The sequence below is a fragment of the Epithele typhae genome (genome assembly GCF_022376455.1).
Source record: "Epithele typhae strain CBS 203.58 chromosome Unknown BXZ73scaffold_13, whole genome shotgun sequence".
Classification (NCBI taxonomy): domain Eukaryota; kingdom Fungi; phylum Basidiomycota; class Agaricomycetes; order Polyporales; family Epitheliaceae; genus Epithele; species Epithele typhae.
In genome coordinates this window covers 44,896-63,717 of record NW_025954204.1, presented here as the reverse complement: position 1 = coordinate 63,717, position 18,822 = coordinate 44,896, and the positions used below count along the sequence as shown (strand labels likewise).

The 18,822-nt window shown below is 58.2% G+C and overlaps 6 protein-coding genes across 6 annotated transcripts; 2 read left to right on the top strand and 4 right to left on the bottom strand.

The window, feature by feature from the left end:
• Positions 1 to 1,496: 1,496 nt before the first annotated feature.
• On the bottom strand, positions 1,497 to 3,878 carry BXZ73DRAFT_44188 (general substrate transporter; the record flags this gene model as incomplete). The annotated part of the gene is made up of 16 exons (XM_048019289.1): positions 1,497 to 1,629; positions 1,696 to 1,770; positions 1,835 to 1,868; positions 1,935 to 2,336; positions 2,391 to 2,402; positions 2,463 to 2,516; positions 2,576 to 2,767; positions 2,817 to 2,900; positions 2,959 to 3,002; positions 3,057 to 3,082; positions 3,136 to 3,199; positions 3,254 to 3,297; positions 3,355 to 3,454; positions 3,507 to 3,567; positions 3,618 to 3,673; positions 3,745 to 3,878. The coding sequence occupies 16 exons, from the start codon at positions 3,876 to 3,878 to the stop codon at positions 1,497 to 1,499; spliced, it is 1,515 nt and encodes a 504-aa protein (XP_047879563.1).
• A 937-nt stretch (positions 3,879 to 4,815) lies between these two features.
• On the bottom strand, positions 4,816 to 6,468 carry BXZ73DRAFT_44103 (FMN-dependent alpha-hydroxy acid dehydrogenase; the record flags this gene model as incomplete). Its single annotated transcript, XM_048019274.1, has 6 exons — positions 4,816 to 4,997; positions 5,050 to 5,226; positions 5,291 to 5,763; positions 5,832 to 6,040; positions 6,111 to 6,235; positions 6,309 to 6,468. 6 exons carry the CDS (start codon positions 6,466 to 6,468, stop codon positions 4,816 to 4,818), a joined length of 1,326 nt encoding a protein of 441 aa, XP_047879562.1.
• A 739-nt stretch (positions 6,469 to 7,207) lies between these two features.
• Positions 7,208 to 9,652, bottom strand: BXZ73DRAFT_44151 (general substrate transporter; the record flags this gene model as incomplete). Its single annotated transcript, XM_048019285.1, has 14 exons — positions 7,208 to 7,460; positions 7,522 to 7,555; positions 7,608 to 8,018; positions 8,119 to 8,178; positions 8,234 to 8,422; positions 8,478 to 8,595; positions 8,649 to 8,684; positions 8,739 to 8,802; positions 8,855 to 8,898; positions 8,952 to 9,051; positions 9,103 to 9,163; positions 9,217 to 9,294; positions 9,361 to 9,465; positions 9,595 to 9,652. 14 exons carry the CDS (start codon positions 9,650 to 9,652, stop codon positions 7,208 to 7,210), a joined length of 1,611 nt encoding a protein of 536 aa, XP_047879561.1.
• Positions 9,653 to 10,453: 801 nt separating this feature from the next.
• Positions 10,454 to 11,706, top strand: BXZ73DRAFT_99642 (uncharacterized protein; the record flags this gene model as incomplete). The annotated part of the gene is made up of 8 exons (XM_048028072.1): positions 10,454 to 10,740; positions 10,799 to 10,855; positions 10,910 to 11,098; positions 11,155 to 11,257; positions 11,320 to 11,350; positions 11,406 to 11,477; positions 11,535 to 11,582; positions 11,633 to 11,706. The coding sequence occupies 8 exons, from the start codon at positions 10,454 to 10,456 to the stop codon at positions 11,704 to 11,706; spliced, it is 861 nt and encodes a 286-aa protein (XP_047879560.1).
• Positions 11,707 to 12,571: 865 nt separating this feature from the next.
• On the bottom strand, positions 12,572 to 14,782 carry BXZ73DRAFT_76129 (uncharacterized protein; the record flags this gene model as incomplete). The annotated part of the gene is made up of 11 exons (XM_048022361.1): positions 12,572 to 13,195; positions 13,247 to 13,331; positions 13,384 to 13,640; positions 13,706 to 13,781; positions 13,834 to 13,844; positions 13,903 to 13,979; positions 14,079 to 14,148; positions 14,182 to 14,241; positions 14,298 to 14,445; positions 14,503 to 14,715; positions 14,763 to 14,782. 11 exons carry the CDS (start codon positions 14,780 to 14,782, stop codon positions 12,572 to 12,574), a joined length of 1,641 nt encoding a protein of 546 aa, XP_047879559.1.
• A 1,743-nt stretch (positions 14,783 to 16,525) lies between these two features.
• BXZ73DRAFT_89067 (subtilisin-like protein) lies at positions 16,526 to 18,645 on the top strand (the record flags this gene model as incomplete). Its single annotated transcript, XM_048025157.1, has 5 exons — positions 16,526 to 16,560; positions 16,669 to 17,215; positions 17,273 to 17,387; positions 17,441 to 18,423; positions 18,487 to 18,645. The coding sequence occupies 5 exons, from the start codon at positions 16,526 to 16,528 to the stop codon at positions 18,643 to 18,645; spliced, it is 1,839 nt and encodes a 612-aa protein (XP_047879558.1).
• Between the last annotated feature and the right edge of the window lie 177 nt (positions 18,646 to 18,822).

The following is an 18,822-nucleotide window of genomic DNA, read 5'->3' as shown; positions in this document are numbered from 1 at the left end:
AACCTCGCGCGCGCGCGACACCGTCTCCCGCTCCGCCTTTCGACCATCGCCTCCCCGCGCGACCGACCCGCAAAGCGACGACCATGGGCGGCGGCACGGCCCGGCACGAGAGCGGCATGGAGCTCGGCGACCCGAGCTGGCTGCTGGCGGAGGTGGAGAACACGGACTGGAACCCGTGCGAGGACGTGCGGTTCATGGTCAAGCGGCAGCTCGAGGTGCGTCCGCGCGGTTCTGCCTTTCTTTCTTTTTTGCTTCCCCTCGTGCTGGCTCGCAGCTCACTGGCACGGGCCCTCGCAGACGGGCGACAGAGTGATCATCCGCGCCTGCGAAGACGTCATCGGAACGTGGAGGCCTGGGGTCGTCGCGCGGTTCGACAAGTACCCACCGCGACTGGAGGTGGGTGTCTCGCTCCGCGCGGTCCTACGCGCATGTCGTGGACAACGGCTGACACGGGACGGTGGGATTCGTTTGGCAGGACAAAGCGACAGACCGGTACTCGTACCCGGTGTGGTACAAGAGCGACTTCGACGGCATCGTCATGGGCTGGTACGACCCGATGCTGTGGGAAGTGCTCTGCGACATGCTGCTCAACAGGGTGAAGAAGAGCGGCGGCAGTTCGTCGTCGCGATGACCCGTTTTCTCGAGGCGCTCCGGACCGTGCTTGTCGACGTGAATTATGCTGTATCTGATTTGTACCACCACCTTGATTCGTGTACTATGATATTTGGATGACGCTCAAGATGCATGGCGCCCTGCGTGGTGTCGCCTGAATCACCGTCAAGGCTTCTATATGATGCCGCAGGCGGTATCGCGGCTCGTTCGTTCGCTGTGGGATCCCGTCGAGCGACCCCCGCCCGCCGGACGCGCTTTGGCTCCGCTGCAGGGACGCCGGGCGCAGCCGATGTGGCGGCGGCGTGGCAACCCTAAAGCCATGCGCTGGACCGGCACTGCTCCCGAGAAGCTCTCCGTGCCCGCGCGCACGGCGCCTGGGGAGCACGCCTTCCACCCGCCCACAGACTTATCGCCCGGCCGTCTCCGCCTACCGGGTGGCACCAACTACGTCCGCCATCTTGGGCCACACCGTCCGCGCACACCGGGCGCGGGTTCGCTCGCTCGCTTGCGCCCTCTCGCGCCCTCTCGCCGCCGCCGCCGCCGCGCACACGCCTGCCGCTTCCCACGCGCCCACACGGGCAAACAGGCGCAAATAGGGAGGGCGAGTCCGCGCCGGGCCTTTTTGTGCTCTTCGAGGTTGGGCCAAGGATCGATCATAGGCTACCGGGCCAGAGTGAGCCCTTTGCGGGGGAGCACCCAGTCTGGCACGGCAGCCCATCCACAGCCGTGACATGACTCATGACTGGATGATATCTGCGAGTCTCCGCGTCCGAGCTCACCCTGAATCCGGGGAACTCTGTCCTCTATCTTGGTACAGTGATCATTCCATCGCAGAGAACAGTTCGGCGACCGCCCAGACCTCCGACGCAACCGTCGAACGGGGATCACTTGCGGATGGGAGCCTCCTCGTCGGGAGCCGCCTTGGCGTCCACGTCGATTTCTCCTTCTCCCTCCTTCGCGTCCTTGTAGGCGTGCGTAGCGGCCTCGAGCGGCTCTCCGCCGAAGAGCGCGCCGATCCTGCGGGCGGAACGGTATGACTGGGATTAGCGGCGAGCAGGGGAGACAGGGCGGGAGAGGACGCACTCCTCAAGCGTGTAGCCACGGGTCTCGACGATGACGAAGTAGAGCAGGACGCCGGTGACGATGAGCATCGCGGTGCTGGGAGGCCGTGTGTCAGCGTCGCGAAGGACCGAGGAAGGGCAGGAAGACGACAGAAGCTCACTAGAAGAGGTACCACTTCCATCCGATCGCCGCCACTGCGCGCGCTCGTCAGCATCCGATTAAAAGCTGAGGAAGGAGGGGGTGGGAAAGCATGGACGCACTCGCGATCGAGTTCGTGTACGAGCTGAACACGGACAGCAGCTTCGCGGTCACCATCCAGACCATCATCCCCTTGCTGCGCATCGAGTAGTGGAGCACCTCGGGCGGGTACGTGAAGAAGATGGAGCCGCACGAGACGAAGAAGAAGCCGTTGTAGAGCCAGACCATCGCGACCGCCGCGACGCCCGCGTGCGTCGAGCCCGTCTTCTCGTACACCGCCGTCGACGCGATCAGCCCGACGTTCGCGGCGAGCGTCGCGGCCCACGTGCCGAGCAGCTGCGGCCGCCGGTCGATCACCTGCGTGAGGTAGAGGCCGAAGAGCGCGAACGCGGCCGTCGACGTCGTCAGCCCGGCGTTGATGCCTGTGACGGTGACGGTGTCGGTGATGCCGACGAGACTGAGGACTGCGTGATGGTCAGCGTTGGAGCGCTAGCCTGAAACCGTGCCCGGGCACGCACTCTCGGTGTAGTCTGCAGGACGGGGACGGTCAGGGTTGTCGTTTCCTCATCAAGCGGGAGTGGGAAGCTCACAGTACGAAATGATCGCCGTCCCGCTGAGGTTCTGGCAGACCGCGATGAGAATGACTGCGCAGCACACATGTGAGCATGGGCCCGCGCGCGAGGGGAGTATATCGCAGGCGCACCACATCCGAGACGATGCAGGCTGCTCCGGTTCGTGAGGATGCTGGTCCACGAGTCCTGCTTCAGGGTGCGCTCTGTCTCGATGGCCTCGTGAATCTCGTCGATCTCGAACTTGACGAGCTCGTCGTCCTCGCAGCCGTTCGCGTGGTACTTGACAAAGTACGCCCTTGCCTCGGCCTCGCGGCCCTTGCTGACTGGGAGACGGTCAGCGGCGTTCGGCACGGAGACGCTCGTCCGACGTACTAAGCCAACGAGGAGACTCGGGGACGAAGGTGATGAGCACGATCATGGTCAGCGCCAAGGGGATGTGAATGAGGTAGGGAATGCCTGGGCGAAGACGTATCAGACGAACGATCGTACAGGAAACCCTCGAGTCAGGACGTACGCCACGACCAGTTGCTGGTGATGTAACTGCAGCCGAATAGGATCCTGAAAGCGACTGGATCAGATGGGCCCTCACACCGATGGAAGGCGGTCACTAACCATGAGGCGATAAAGCCGCCAACGATCTGCACGACGCAAAATGAACTCCGACCCGATGGATGCACAACGATACACTCACGAACGCGATGTCGAAAAGGCCGCCTAGGATGGTGCGGTGCTTTGGATGGGGAAGTTCTTGGAGCCTGCAAACTCATGCGTGAGCACATATGACAGAACCACAGGTCAGACGCACGCACATGATGGGCGAGCACATTAGCGCGAATGTGAGGCCGGAACCAATCTGCGTTCGGAGGGAGAGTAAGCGACCCCACGCCGGACAGATGAGAGGTGAACGGACGATGATACGAGACACCATGAACACCGCGTAGCCGTTCACACCCGGGACACCAGCGATGCACCCGAGAATCGTGCCGACCAGGTTCGCGATAGATGAATATCTGGCGGTGCGGGGGATGAGCGTCTGTGGGAACGGGTGAGCGAGAGACGCACCGGATGCACCACTTGCGCCCCCAGCGGTCGGCGACGTAGGATGCGAAGGGTGCCGTCACCACTGCAGCGTCGTTAGCATGGTATTTGAACAAAAAAAGGAAAAGGACGCACATCCGGTGACATCAGCGGCCGCGTTCAACAGGCCGATGTTACTTGAACTCTCCGCGCTCCCCACCGGAAGGTGGAGGGCTGCCGAGATTCGTTAGGTGAGTACACAGACGAGCATCCGAGAAGACACAGCAACTTACTGTCGCGCCATGAGTTCATGGACTGGAAACTAGAAATCAACGAGAAGTCATAGCCGTTCAGGAACTGCGCGATGAATATAGTGGTGAGGAGCAAATTGAGCTTGAGGAGCCCTGTAGAGCGCATTCAGTCAAGTCTGGCGTCGATCGAAGGTCCGAGGCATGCCTGCGTTCCTGTACCATGGCTATATAGGGATCGAAATCAGCCACCTCATACGGGACCGACACAGTCGGAGAGATTCGTACCAGGTGTGAGTCTTTATTGGGGACGCTCCTGAAGGCCTCGTTTCCGGGGAACATGGCAGTCGGCGGGTGCGAGAGGGAACACGAACGTCAGGATCCGCGAGCGGTCTTCATATACAATCGGAGTAGCGGAACCCGCCTGCCTCCATCCGAAGCCGTGACACCACTGCGCATCTGCGGCGGCCTTAGATATCATGCGGGCACCAGAAGCATGGACAGAAGGGCTTATCTTTGCATCGTCGCACGCTGGAGAGCGAACTTGAACATGAGTCACCTGAGGTCCTCGAGATCGGAAGCGGCAGAAGGGTCGCGTGCGATAACGGCTGACGAACTTGCCTTACTGTATTGCAATCGTTGACGGCAGCGGTAGGTAGATCAGAATAACTCGGAGAAGTGCATAGGGAGGGTGTGTGGTTCTTCCCGACGCCCATATGCGTCGCCCATTCGAGCTTATGTACACCCGTCATGCGTGGAGTGACTCAAGAAATTTGCAGGTGGAGGCACGTTGCACGCGGACACATGTATTCTTCATGTAGAACTTGAGATGGAAAACTGGGGCTGGGGGCTAATATGAGCGGAAAAGTATTGCGCATATCGTACCTGGAACTACTTAGAGCATCTCTTGGACAAAAGACCGGCTCGTTCAACATGTTAGCGCCCTTCGCGGAAGGAGAGGTTGGATTACGTGATTTACTCCCACGAATAGTAAGCTTTTTGGTCGCCTATTCTCGTTCACCTCCAGTTTCTGGAATGCCGCAAGACAAACAAGATCATCTATAAGTGGTGGTACATCTTCGATACATATTTCAGTCCTCACAATATCATGAGAAATAACCGAGATCCAGCTTCTCCATGACCGCTTCCCTCTTGTTCCAGATCTCGTCGATGCTATTGAAGCCGCAAAGACCCAGCTGGAGCTCGGCTTCGCACAGCAGGCCACGAACAACTTCTTCAACACCCTTCTCGCCTGCAACTGCCAAACCGTACATAAATGGTCGTCCAACTGTGATGGTGGGTCAGCTCTGCTACATCTGAAGCCGCCCGCGCGAACTCACGAAGGACAGCGTTTGCACCCAGTGCGATAGCCTTGATGATGTCGCCTCCACGGCGAACGCCTGAGTCGAAAAAGACCGTAAACTTCCCCGACACCTGAGCATCGTGGATGGCGGGGTGCGCGGCGATCTTCTCAAGCGCCACGAGCGCGGGGATGGCCTGGTCAACCTGTCGTCCACCTACCGGCGCGCCCACCGAACTCGTTAGCCGCAACCACCGGAACGAAACCCCCTCCGCGCGCACCGTGGTTCGAAACGACGATCCCGTCGCACCCGATCTCCATTGCCTTCAGCGCGTCGCCCACGGACAGGATGCCCTTGAGGACGAGCGGCCCCTCCCAGTGCGCGCGCACGAACGCCATCTCCTCCCACGTCCTGAACAGCCCCGAGTGGATCTGGCGCGACCAGTTGCGCCCGAGGCGCGCCATCTCGATCTCGTGCGTGTCCCCGGCCGCGCGCCGCGCGTCGCACGCCGCGGGGTCGAACGGGAACGGGACGCGCTCGTCCGCGCGCGGGGCGAGCCCCTGCGAGGCCATGAAGACCGGGTCGGAGGTGCCGACCTGGATGCCGACGCCGTGCATGAACGGCAGGTACGCCTTGTCGAGGTCGTACGGCCGCCAGCCCATGCACATCGTGTCGAGGGTGACGACGCACGCGGTGAAGCCGCACGCCTTCGCGCGCGAGAGGAGCGAGAGCGTGAGCTCCTCCGAGCGTGGCCTGCGCGCGGCGGGCGACCGTGGTGAGTGCGTGCCCTTTCGGAGGGCGAGATCGGGGGGGGGGCTCACCAGTAGAGCTGGTACCAGCGCGGGCCGTTGCCGTTCGCGGTGGCGACCACCTCGAGCGAGCGCGTGCTCGCGGAGCTGCAGATCATGGGGACCTCCATCCGCGCCGCCGCCTTCGCCGTCTCGGTCTCGCCCTCTGGGTGGAGCAGCCCGTGCACGCCGATCGGCGCGAGCAGCAGCGGGGACTTGTACTTGACCCCGAAAAGCGTCGTCTGCGGCCGTCGCGCGTCAATTCCTGCGCCGATCGCATCGCACGCACGACGACGGAGAGAGCGCACACACCTCCATGTTGCGGTCCGACGCGTCGACGAGCATGTTCGGGATGAACGCCCAGCGCTCGAACGCGCGCCGGTTCGCGAGCTCGGTCGCGCACGAGCCTGCGCTCCCGAAAACATACAGAAACGCCGCTGTAAACATGTCCCCTTCAGCGCACCCGTCGGGCGGCGCGGAATCCGGGAAGGAAAGACGAGGCGGACTCACAAGGGTTCTCCTTCGTAACCTCGCGCGCGCGCTGCTCGAGCTTCGCGGCGTCGTACGAGCCGATCGCGGGCTCCTTGCGCCCGACGTACACCGTCGTCATGTACTTGGACCAGCTCTCCGGCGCGTCCTGGTCCGCCTCGAGCGCCGCCTTGAATGCCATGCCTGTCGTCTTCGTCGCCGTCGGGCGGGGGGTCGTGGTGCGTAGTAGGTGAAGTCAGGGAGAGAGAGATGCGGGCGTGCAGCCCATCACGAGCGCACCTCTACCGTCCGCCAGCCATCCCGCCGCCCGAGTCCACGCCGCCCAGGTGACTCTGAGGCCCCCGTCCGGTCCTCTAACGCGAATGGCACGGCTGAGCATCTGGAACTCGGCGCTGCCTATCGCGGAACATGTGTCCGTCCGCGATAATGATAGTGGAGAAACATTGCGCTAGCTCGCCCCGAGATAAGATGCCGCGAGGTACCTGATAGCAGGTGATAGCTCACGGCGCACTGTGCCAGACTACTCCAGAACGGGGACCCTGTCGGTCGCCTTCAGCTTGCAGACTCCGAACTTTTGGGAGCGTGCCTGGTTTCGCGCTAGAAGGGCAAAGTGCGAATCGGACATAACTAATCGCTTCTTATCCTCTATCATGAAGACAGAAGTCTCACTAGGCATCCTTTTAGCGCTTCCAGGGGTGGATTAAGTTGGGGCCATAAGTACTATAGTTGAAATCTTCTGCGTCCGCTACGCGGAGTCCAGCATGCCTGGAAAGTTAGTCATGTATATCCGTGAATTTCGTAGCGAGTCGTACCGTACAGTAAAGGGGACTATGTACATACATCCTACTAATACTAATTCTAGATGTCTAAGATACTGCAACACGCACGGCGACGAGGGGCAGCGACCCGGCGAGGGGGCCTCACTTGCCGATGGAGCTCTCTTCGTCAATTGCCTTGACGTCGGTGCTGACTCCGTCTTTCCTGTCCTTGTAGCTTAGTGCGGAAGCCTGGAAAGGCTTGCCACCGAACGCTTCCGAAATTCTGCAAGCACGTAGGTTAGGACCGTCCACATTCAACCAAGTACAGCGAGCGACGTACTCTTCGAGCGTATACCCGCGCGTCTCGACGAGAACGAAGTACATGAGGACGCCGGTGACGATGAGGATCGCGGTGCTGAGAGAACGTAACGTCAGTACTTCACCTCGTGTGCACAGGGACGGACGCAAGGACTCACTAGAACAGGTACCACTTCCAGCCGATCGCCTCCACTGCATCAAGTTATCAGTAGAGTCCGAGGTGTAGAGCACGGCCCACACTCACTCGCGACAGGGTTCGTGTACGCGCTGAACACAGACAGCGACTTCGCGGTGAGCGTCCAGACCATCATCCCCTTGCTGCGCATCGAGTAGTGGAGCACCTCGGCGGGGTAGCTGAAGAAGATGGACCCGCACGAGATGAAGAACGAGCCGTTGTAGAGCCAGACCATCGCGACCGCGGCGATGCCCGCGCGCGACGACCCTGTCTTCTCGTACATCGCCGTCGCAGAGATGAGCCCGATGTTCGCGAGCAGCACGGCGATCCAGGTGCCGAAGAGCTGCGGGCGGCGGTTGATGACCTGCGTGAGGTAGAGGCCGAGTAAGGCGGCGCCGCAGGTGAAGGTCGTGAGGCCGGCGTTGATCCCCGTGACGGTGACGGTGTCGGTGATGCCGACGAGACCGAGAACTGTGGCGGCTGAGTATGAGGAGGGGCACGAAGAAATGGGCGCTACGTACTCTCCGTGTAATCTGTGGACGAACGGTCAGGGACATGCAAATAGAAAATGTTGGACTACACTTACAGTAAGCGATGATGGCAGTCCCACTCAGGTTTTGACAAACTGCGATAAGGACGGCTGCGTAAAGGTAGGTCAGTATGATATTCCAACGCCAATCGAGAAGTGCGCGGACCGCAAGCAAGGCGATGGAGACTGTTCCGCGACGACAGGATCACACTCCACGTGTCCTGCTTCGTCTCGAGCTCGACACGGAGAGCATCGTGTACTTCGTCCAGCTCAAAGTGAACGAACTCATCCTCCACCCCGTTGGAGTGGTACTTGATGAAGAACAATTTCGCCTCATCCTCGCGGCCCTTCCGAACTGTGCGAAGATGTGAGCAAAGAACCCCAAGAGCACGGAAAAGTGAGCGGCATACTGAGCCAACGCGGGGACTCTGGCACGAAAGTGATGAGGACGATCATGATGAGGGCAAAGGGGATGTGAATCAGGTAGGGGACACGCCATGCCCAATTGTTCTTCAAGTGACCGCAACCCTGCAACCGCGGGTCAGCACCGAAATCCGAGGCAGAACGGCATGGTCGCGTACAAAGAGAACCCAAGACGCGACAAAGTTTCCACCGATCTGTAGACAGGACCGTCAGTCGAAGGCGGCCGAAAAAGCTTGTCCGCGATTTACAAAGGCGATATCGAAAGCGCCCGCGAGGATCGTGCGGTGCTTAGGGTGTGGAAGCTCTTGGAGCCTGGTACGGAAGTTAGCTTAATGGTTACCGCATTGACTGTGCAGCCACGCACATGATAGGCGAGCACATTACGGCGAATGTGAGACCAGAGCCGATCTATAGCGACAAGTGAGCGAGCAGCGGGGGCGTGGGCTCAAGTTATAACATACGATGATACGAGATACCATGAAGACTGCATAGCCGTTCACTCCCCCAGCACCAGCAATGCAGCCGAGAGCGGTGCCAATCAAGTTCGCCAGAGACGAGTACCTGGAGCCCGGGGTGAGTATGAACAGAAACCCGCCGAACAGCAAAACATACCGGATGCACCACTTGCGTCCCCACCTGTCCGCGATGTATGCCGCGAAGGGCGCAGTGAACACTATGCCATTAAATCGTTACCACAACCCTCGACAACTTGAAGAGGGCACGTACTTCCGGTCAGGTATCCGGCCGCATTGAGCAGACCGATGTTGCTCGAGCTCTGCTTGTGCCCGGCAGGTACCTTCAGAGCTGGAATTATAGTTGTGAGTCGCGTCGATATTCAAGTATTACGTGGAGAGTAAGACGCACTTGCACGCCATGAGGGCATGCTCTGGAACCCAGAAATCAGGGACGAGTCATAGCCGTTAAGGAACTGGGCCACGAAAATGGTCGTGAGAAGCAGGTTGAGCTGGAGAAGGCCTAGGAAGAAGTGTCAAAAGGAAGCTCCGGAAGTATTTTTGCGCAACATGGACTCGCCCGCATTCCTGTACCACGGCTGGAGAAGAGCGTAGTCAGAAGTCGTATTGGAAAGAAACCACTGGAAAGGACGAACGAGGTGGGAATCCTTGTTTGGGACACTCCTGAAGGCTTCGTTGCCGTGCAGCATGGCGGAAATCGGCAAAGGGGGCGAACGGGTGATGTTCTGCTTCCCTTCGCCCTCAAATACGGGCAGGGTTGGCACCGGCAGCCGCGCGAGCAAGGTCGCGTGCCTGTGTCTTATCGCCGGACGACGGATGGAAGCCGGCGCTGGCTGCAGCCCAAGCAGCCATCGCGCCGATCTGGTCTGGGCGATTGGATCGGTACCGAGCGTTGAGCGCGATTGGGAGTTTCTGGGGTGGGCAGGACGTGCGATAAGCAGCGGGCGATGGAACAACAGAACAGCCTCTCTGCTGGCGGAGGAGGCGGGGCGTAAACGCTGGCCTGGCAGTCGGGCGCCGCTTGAACTTGCTGTCGCCGACTCGCGCCGGTCCGAGAATCGGTCGTTGACCGTCATGTGCCTCTCGCTTGATCACGTCTCTCTCTCTCTGCTCTAGTCCAATGCCACGAAAGTTCCTAGAACACCCACAGCAAAGTCCGACACTACGATACTGCTCACTCAACTCCACCGCGGACTCGACATATGATTGTGCAAGCCTTACCGATCGGGGCTAAGAAACGATTAACCTCGTCCCCCGACGATAACACACGCCGATACCGCCGTGGCAGCAGTCGCGGCGGTCCGCGCGATCTCCAGACCAGCTGGCCCGGGCCTGTTTATGACTCAATCCCCAAGCCCGCCCTCCTTTGCATGCCCGCCCCGTTCCTAGTCTAAATACAAGCTCCAGGGCATCTGGCTGCTGCCCCCACCTCCCTAGACGCACGTCCTCACCAAACCCTTCCCACCCACCCAGCTCTTAAGACGACCTCGATGGCGACCGCGGACCCGATCCAAGTCACACTCAACTACGCGCTCGACCACGAAGCCCCAGGCTCCTTCGAGTTCCCGTTCGTCACCCTCGTCCACTCGGACGGGAGCCCGAACGGCAAGTCGCTCTACCTCCAGCCCGCGCAGACGCCGATCCACGACCTCCGCACCGCGCCCGAGCAGCCGACGCTCGACAAGGCCGGTTTCGCGTGGGAAGCCGTTCCGTACGCGAACCTCCAAAACGGCGGCCCCGGGAAGTGGGAGGACGAGTACGCGGAGGCAATGGCAGAGTGCGTCCTTTTTTGCTTGTATTTGCGGGTTCAAGGATTGAACGGCGCGGGCGCGCAGGTGGATGAAGGGGTACTCGCGTGCGAGGGCGTGCGTCCCGATCAACTATCAGATCAGGTTCGTCATGCATCCGGTTGCAGCATGTTGCGGTGAGTGACGCTCACAGTGCAGGCGACGGACCGACGGCGCGTCCGCGGGAAACAATTACAAGGGCATTGATGTGCAGGACGGCAAGCAGCCCGTGTCCGCCGTGCACGTCGACATCAACCGCGAGCGCGCGACGAAGCGTGTGCTCGACGCGTACAAGGACCGCAATGCAGTCCCCGCGGATTACAAAGACGGTAATAGGGTCGCGATCATGTGAGCCTTCTTGCACCTTGCACCATGTTCTCCCGGTTGAACGAGTGGCATTTCAGCAACGTCTGGCGGCCTCTGCGCGGTCCTGTCATTGATGCACCCCTGGCGATGTGTGACGCGCGCTCGTGGAGGAAGGAAGACATCATCAGGACCACGGACCAGGTGCGTGTGGCCTGTTGTCGTTTCACAACCCAATTCAACCCACCCACGAACGGATCTACTAGTACGGAGGTGGATACTTCCTCCGTCTGAATAGTAAGCGTCGCTCCTGTAAGCCCGAGGGCGTCCCGCTCACGTAGTCGCCTTGTAGAGAACATGAAGTGGTTCTTTGTGCGGGACCAGATGCCGGACGAGCTGCTCATCTTCAGGCAATATGACAGCTGTACGTAGCCTTCCGGAGCGGCTCCCATACCGTACTTCAACTTACACGACTGAACAGCTCTAGTTCCTGAAGAGGGGAATATGCACTGCGGAGCGCACACAGCATGTGAGCGACTTCTCACCATTCCAATGATGAACGCTCATATCCTCCGTCAGTTATTGACAAGGAGCGGGAACATTTGGGCTTGCCCCGCGAGAGCATTGAGGTCCGCCTCGCTCTTATTTACTAATCGAGGACGTGGTAGATTGTCATCTGTAATACATAGCACTGTCGAGGTGAGCTTGAATGATGCTCTCCTCGCCTTTTCCTCTCCCCCATTTATACTTCCCTGCTCACCCCGCAACCGCCATTCATCGTGAGGGAAACGTAATCGCGAACATGTGAACCAGACGAGTTAGCACATGAGTACGACCGTGCGACACCGCGAACCGCGGCACCTCCACATCGACATCCCCCAGTGGAGACTCGCTCTGTTGAGCGGTATCAGTGTCGTAGTCCACTTTTTGGTGAACAGGTCCTCCAGCAAGATGGATGCGTCGATGAACTGCCTCAGGGCTACGAGGCACAGTGTCCGCACCCGCCCTGGGGTGTGAGGCGCGTTTCCCCGTACCCATGGTACGTCGCGTGGTAATGGAGGGATACCTCTCTGAGAAAGTCGCACGATGTGGGAACAGTTCCGCGCGGATGATTGGCACGAAGAGTAGGTGCGTCCTAAACCCAAGATTCAACATGCCGGTGCCGGTGCCGCACGCGTGAGCAAGTGACCCGGGACCGCTGTCTACAAGCGCTGTATGGTAAAGGCGAGAGCGAGGCAAAACACACAACGTATCGCGACGTCGAGCAGGCATATGATGAGATTGCATAATGCATAAAAAGTGGCACATAGGACATAAAATTGTGTCATTGGAATGAGTGCGAGAGCATGATGGCGTGGATCGAGAGGCGAGAGAGCTGAGCTAGCTTCGCTCAAGGCACGCTGGAGAGAGCACCGAGAACGTAACGTGTCTGAGCAACGAAATGAAGCGATAGGGCTACGACAACTCGGTATTAGTATATCATCGAGGCTTGCATAGGGGAGAACTCACCTAGAGGGACTAGTTGGCCTTCATCTTAGTATCGGCCAAGCGCCAGTTCGCGACGCAGAGGTCGAAGAGAGTCTCGAGGATGAAATCGTCGGTGATCGAATACCAGAAACTTGCGTCATCACTCGTCTTGTATTGGAGGCCAAATCCACCTTCACGGTCGGAACGGCAGATGAGAGCTTGAACCCCGTCGCCCTCGGTTGCAGGTGCCAGTCGACAGCCGAGACCGACCACATCGGGATATTCCTTAGCAAGCCACAAGGCGTATTTCCGAAGCTGGAGAATTGGACTGGCGGTACGCTTGTCCTCCACAACGAGGATGATCTTGATAATCTTCCCGCTGTCATCCACGCACATGATGACGAACTCTGGGATGATGAAGTTGCCGGAAACTTCTCGCTCCAAAGAGTCACGGCCGTTGGAGACGGTGTTCGTATCAGCACATGCATACAACGGCTCGTTGAGCTTCCATTGTGCGCGGAGAGAGAACCCCCCTTCGGCGGTGAAATTGCACGCCAGAAGCGAGCCAACCACAGCGTCAAGGCTGGCTTCATAGCGAGTGGTCGCCCGGGAGAGGCGCTCAACCGCCTTCGGGACCCAAGGTGCGATGCGTGCCTTGAACTCGTCCAGATCACGCTGCGAGCAAGATCAATGAGAAATATAGATCATGCATGTAAGAAGACGTACAGGAGGCTGCTTCGGGTCGAAGCTTGGAGCCGGCGGACACTTCCAGAGGCTATTCATCACCGTGTCAAGCTTCGTGAAGTCCTTACTGCGCGAGCGTGAGTACTAAGAATGCGTGTGATACGGAGTTCACAACATACCCGTCATTGCTCTGTGGCCGAGTGTCAGCAAAAGAGTTAGTACGAAGTGATAGATTGGGAACTAGGAGGCGCACGAGAGTCTTCTTGTATTCGGCCAAAAGTAAAGTGATATCTGCAAGAATATCGCCATCGACAAGGCGATCAATATGCGTGAGACCTATCTCTTCGGGCTCCTCGGTCTTTGGTTCGCGACTCATGGCGCGAGTCATCCGCGGATCGGGGGAAGAAAGGCATGGCTCTTTCGGATCTTCCTCTTTCTAGTGAATCAACCAAGTGTGTTTAGTGGGTGCTAATCTCGGGAATGTAGGCGTAACACTCATACCTTGACACCACTCTTGACTTCTTTGATCTGTTGGATTGTTCTGAGCACCATGTCCCTGACCTTCTTACATTTGGGGCTGTTAAGTACATCAATATTCGAGTTTGGTGATGAGCAGAGTTGAATCGTACTCGTAAGTTTCCTGGACGACAGAGATAGTGAATTCAAGGTGTTTTCATAACACCGTGTGGGGGACGTACCATACTGCCTGCGTACGCGAAAAGCATCCCCTCGAGTTCATCAAACGTAAACTCCACGTTGGGCTCTAGTTTGGGGGCTGAAATCGGAGTATCCGTCTGTTCCTGCGACGGACTGAGAAGCGGAACACATGGTAAACATTCACATGTAGAATGGCAACGAAAACGCGAGCACTCACCCAGTTTCCGCATCGGCTGAACTTCTCCCTCCCTGTTGGCTTCTTCGAAGCTCCTAAAAAGCAGTTGATACTATTGTGGAGTAGAAAGTCAGACATGACTCACCGAAACATATCCTGACCACCTAGCAGCCACAGCTTTGCCGAAAGCTTTTACCGTCCGCGCCTGCGTCGATCACAAGAAAGGTGAGTGGAGGTTGTACTGAGAGTAGCAAGACATACGGTAACGTTGTCACTCGGACTGGCCAACGACATGCTGTGGACGACCCTTGCGCAATGATTGAGGAGATCGTTCCAGGTGGTCGGAGGCAAATTGATCCGCCGTATGGTGCGCTCTTCTTCCTCAAGAGAGGGCTGCCCATCCTGTCGTCTAGCACGTGTATAAATGAACCGAGGGCAGTGGAGTGCCGACGAGAGGAGTACTCACTGTTCTCGCCGAGCTTGACGGGCATCACGCGCAGCCTTGTCCTGCTCTTTCTTGGCTGCTCGCGCTGCGTTTTCTTGATCCTTCTTGGCAGCTCGTGCTGCATCTTTTAGCTCCTTCTTGGCCTCCCGCGCTGCTTCTGCTTGCTCATTCTGTACCGCTCGCACTGCCAGAGCCTTCTCTTTATCAGCCATGGCTTTCTGGTTCCTCGCACCGCTATGCATAGGTTAGAGTAATATCAAGTAGGCAGAAAATAGACAAACGTTTTCTTGGACCTTGGCATGATGGGGAAATAGCAAGAGGAGAGTGCGAGGGGGAAGCAGAGTGGTTGGAAGTGGTTGGCGGTTGTAGGGAGACGGTGGATCGTGGGGGTGGTGGAGAAACATGAGGAGAGCCCCGAGAGGAGTTAATATGCTTGAAGAACAATGGGATCTCGCATAACCGCATTGTTTTCCGCTTGTGGTCGAGGCCACGCCTCACGGGACTGTTCAGAAAGTGCGGAGTTCGAGGATGGTTGGGATTGAGCGCTAACCGCGGCCGACGGCCCGCGACACGCGACCACGTGACTGAACAACACGCGAATTCGAACAAAGGCCGAATGGAGCGCAACTTGTATTTGCTCTCTCTGACCCAACTCTGACCACCATCACCCCCGCATCTCCCTACCCCGCTCCCGACCGCCACTCATCGTCTTCCCCGTCACTATGTCGAACATTGATTCCGCATACGTCGGAGGCTATCTTTTCTCCCTCGAAGCTGTCAAGCATCTCCTCGTGATGGTCTATGGGGTAGATGAGGATGTCGCCACCATTGAGACAGCACTGAGAGTATCCACTCAACGTATGGACCTCGACTCCCCAAGCTTCATCCCATATGGCCCTATCGACAGAAATTATCACTGTGCTGAAGGTTGGGTCTTGGGGTGTAGGCTTGCGTTCATTCGCAACGGGTCATCTCCACTGGACGTCTCCTTGGACCGCAAGGCACAAGCCTATGCCGACTACTGGTTTCCACCTCATCTACGAGGCCTAGCGGAGTTCAAAGACGTCAAGTACGTGCAGTTTCGCTATAGAAGAACTTACCATCGTACGTAGACCGTACTCTGCTATCTTCACTCTTCACTGATCGCTGCGATGGCATGGTTCGCAGCTACTGGGTCCATCTGGTGTAAAGCGAAGGAGTGCGCAGGAGAGAAGATTCGCGTATGCCCCAGGACACGTGCGAAGTGGCTCAGGGAACAGGAGCAGCGAGGACAACTCTATCCGTGCATCGTGGGTCCCCCTTGTCGTGCACTGCGTTACATGCCTCTGAAAGCACTTCAGTCCCCACCCCTTCCTTCCACTCTCTACGAAGACGAGCCATCGGAAAGCGAAAGCGAGACGGAATCGATCATGGAGGGTGCTTCTACCGTCAAGCCACGGACCTCTCGGGTACGTGATCTGTTCCCGCATTGTGCCGCAGGCCATCTGACTTCCCTTCGTCACCAGCATCTTAAAGGTCGAAGGCGATCTGGGCAGCTCTTGGGCTCTACGTTGAACGTTCTATCTAATGTGTTCACCACCATAACAGAACTCCGGGCTACCACTGCGTACTAAGTCCGACATTTTTTGTAACTTATCTTTGTAACTTTATTCTTTTATTCAACTCTACGACTCCACCAACTCGTGAGTCATGTGCGTGGCCCCGAGATATATCGTTCCGCGAGACTGGTGGCGGACTCGCCCGTGCGATTTCTAGTGGTCGATGTCGGTGTGTCCAGCTGTGCCGTGGGCTCCTCCCACGCCCCCAGACAGCGCCCATAGCGTCCCTGCTGAGTTACCACTTGTCTTTTTCTCTCCACCCATGGCTTGCATCTCGGTCCTCCAACGACGCTCGAATCTTGGCTTCGAACCCGTCGGTTGTCTCCCTCCCGTCGGCCTCCGCAGTCTCTCGCTCTCACGTTAACACACTCGAGTCAATGGCGGACGAGGATCCTTTCCAGCTCGGAGAACGGTAGCCGCAGACGTACGGCATTGAGAGGGAGGAGATGATAACCGTCGGAGTCAGAGACGACTCGCGAAGGTAAGCTTCACAATACCTTCATCCATTACGCTCCTCCACGCCCTTCCGCTCTCCAAGGATGTTTTGCCGCCTCGTATTTCCTCTGATTTTCGCACTCATCGCCCATAGCTCTCGCATCGTGCATGAAACACGCTCATCCATCCCCTCCAAATGGATCTTAGCTCGTCGTGCAATCGCAGCAGACGTCCTCGTCCTCCACATCGGTCTCGCTCAGCGCAACCTGGACCACCTGGACAAGTTTCTGATGGACGTTGCTCAACCGAGTTCCCCGATGTATGACCAATATTGGACTACTACGCAAGTGGTAGAGGCGTTTCGACCACCCGAGGAAGCTACGGAAGCTGTTCGTGCGTGGCTCGTCGAAGACGGTTCGATTTCGGAGGACCGGATCTCTTCGAGCAGAGGTGGTGGATGGATACTGGTCAATGTTACCATCAGGGAGGCGGAACTGCTTCTTGGGACGGAGTACCACGAATACGCGCTGGAGGGGAGCGAGCGGACAACCATCGCATGCAACGGCACGTACAGTCTCCCTGCCCACATCTCCCCGCATGTCGACACCATCGCTCCAACCCTGCATTTCGACACTCTTGCGCGACGCACGATGACGAGTTCGGGGATAACAACAACCGCCGTGGTCGGAGGGTCAATTCATGTAAGTTCGTTTATCAGTTCACATGCGGACATGTTTTGACAGTGCCGCCATTGACAGATAATTTCCTCCAACCTTGACCACTGCGATGAAGTTATGACGCTCGCCTGTCTGCGCGCCCTCTACAACTTCGACTATGACCCTGTTTCGACGGTCACCAATAGCATCAGTACCGGTAAGTCGTTTCAGTGACCGTCCTAACCCTCGTGTTTACTCAGCTTCCCTCAGTGCAATACTCTCCGGAGTACCATCTCGAGTCTGACTTCGACGTCTTCTTCGGCAACTACTCTCAGGACCAGGTCGGTCAGCGGCCTGTGTTTGTGAGCATAGATGGCGCCGAGCTCGTCCAGAACAACATTTACCTCGAGTCCAGCCTCGACATGCAGTACGTCATGGGTCTCGTCGGTCCAAAGCAGCCCGTCACTCTCTACCAAGTCGGCGATAACATCAAGGGCGGCTCCTTCAACACATTCCTCGATGCCTTCGACGCGGACTATTGCACATTCGACGGCGGGGACGATCCTGTTGTCGATCCAGTGTATCCGGACACACTTCTCGGTGGGTTTACCGGTCCGCTGCAGTGCGGCGGCGTCCCACGAACCCTCGTGGTCTCCACGTCGTACGTCGACCAGGAGGCGATGCTCACTCCAGCGTACGCGCGACGCCAATGCGCCGAGTACGGCAAACTCTCGCTCACCGGGATCACCTTCGTTTTCGGAGCGGATGACACTGGCGTCGCGGGTTTCTTCGGTGACTCGGACTGTCTCGACGAGAACAACCAAGAGAATGCGTCTACCGGGACGCGGTTCAACCCCACCTTTCCCGCGACCTGCCCCTACGTCACAGCCGTCGGTGCGACCCAGGTTGTACCGGGGAACACGGTCGCCGACCCCGAAGTCGCGGTGTTCGAATTCGCCTCCGGGGGCGGCTTCTCGAACGTCTTCCCGCGGCCCGCGTTCCAGCAGGCCGCTGTCGCGGGCTATCTCGCCAACCACGCACCACCCTACTCAGCGGGGACGTTCAACGCCACCGGGAGGGCATACCCCGACGTCGCTGCCAACGGCCTCAACTACTCCGTCGCGATCAACGGCGCGCTGACGCTTGTGGCGGGCACTTCTGCGTCGACGCCAACGTTCGCCTCCTTGGTGTCTGCGATCAACGATGCGCGGCTCGCCGCGGGCAAGGCTCCCGTAGGATGGATCAACCCTGCTGTGCGTAGTTTTCCTTCAGTGTTCTGACTGGTGTCTGTTTTGACAGTCCTCTTCACGCAATAGCTCTACGCGTTCGCGGACGCATTCAACGATGTCACTGTCGGGAATAATCCGGGGTGCAACACCACTGGGTTCGCGGCGGTGGCGGGATGGGATCCGGTGTCTGGCCTGGGCACGCCTGATTTTCAGAAGTTGCTTTCCCGCTTCTTGGAGCTTCCCTGAATGAGCGGGAGAGTGAGGCCTGGGTTCGCAAGAGGTTTCACCACACCTATCCCTGCGGCTTTCGTCCATGTATTTGTATCATGCACTCCTGCAACCATATAGACGTTCTGCGGCATAGTTATAGGATTACTTTCAAATCAACCAAACCCAGGTCCCCTTTGACTCCGGATCACGATG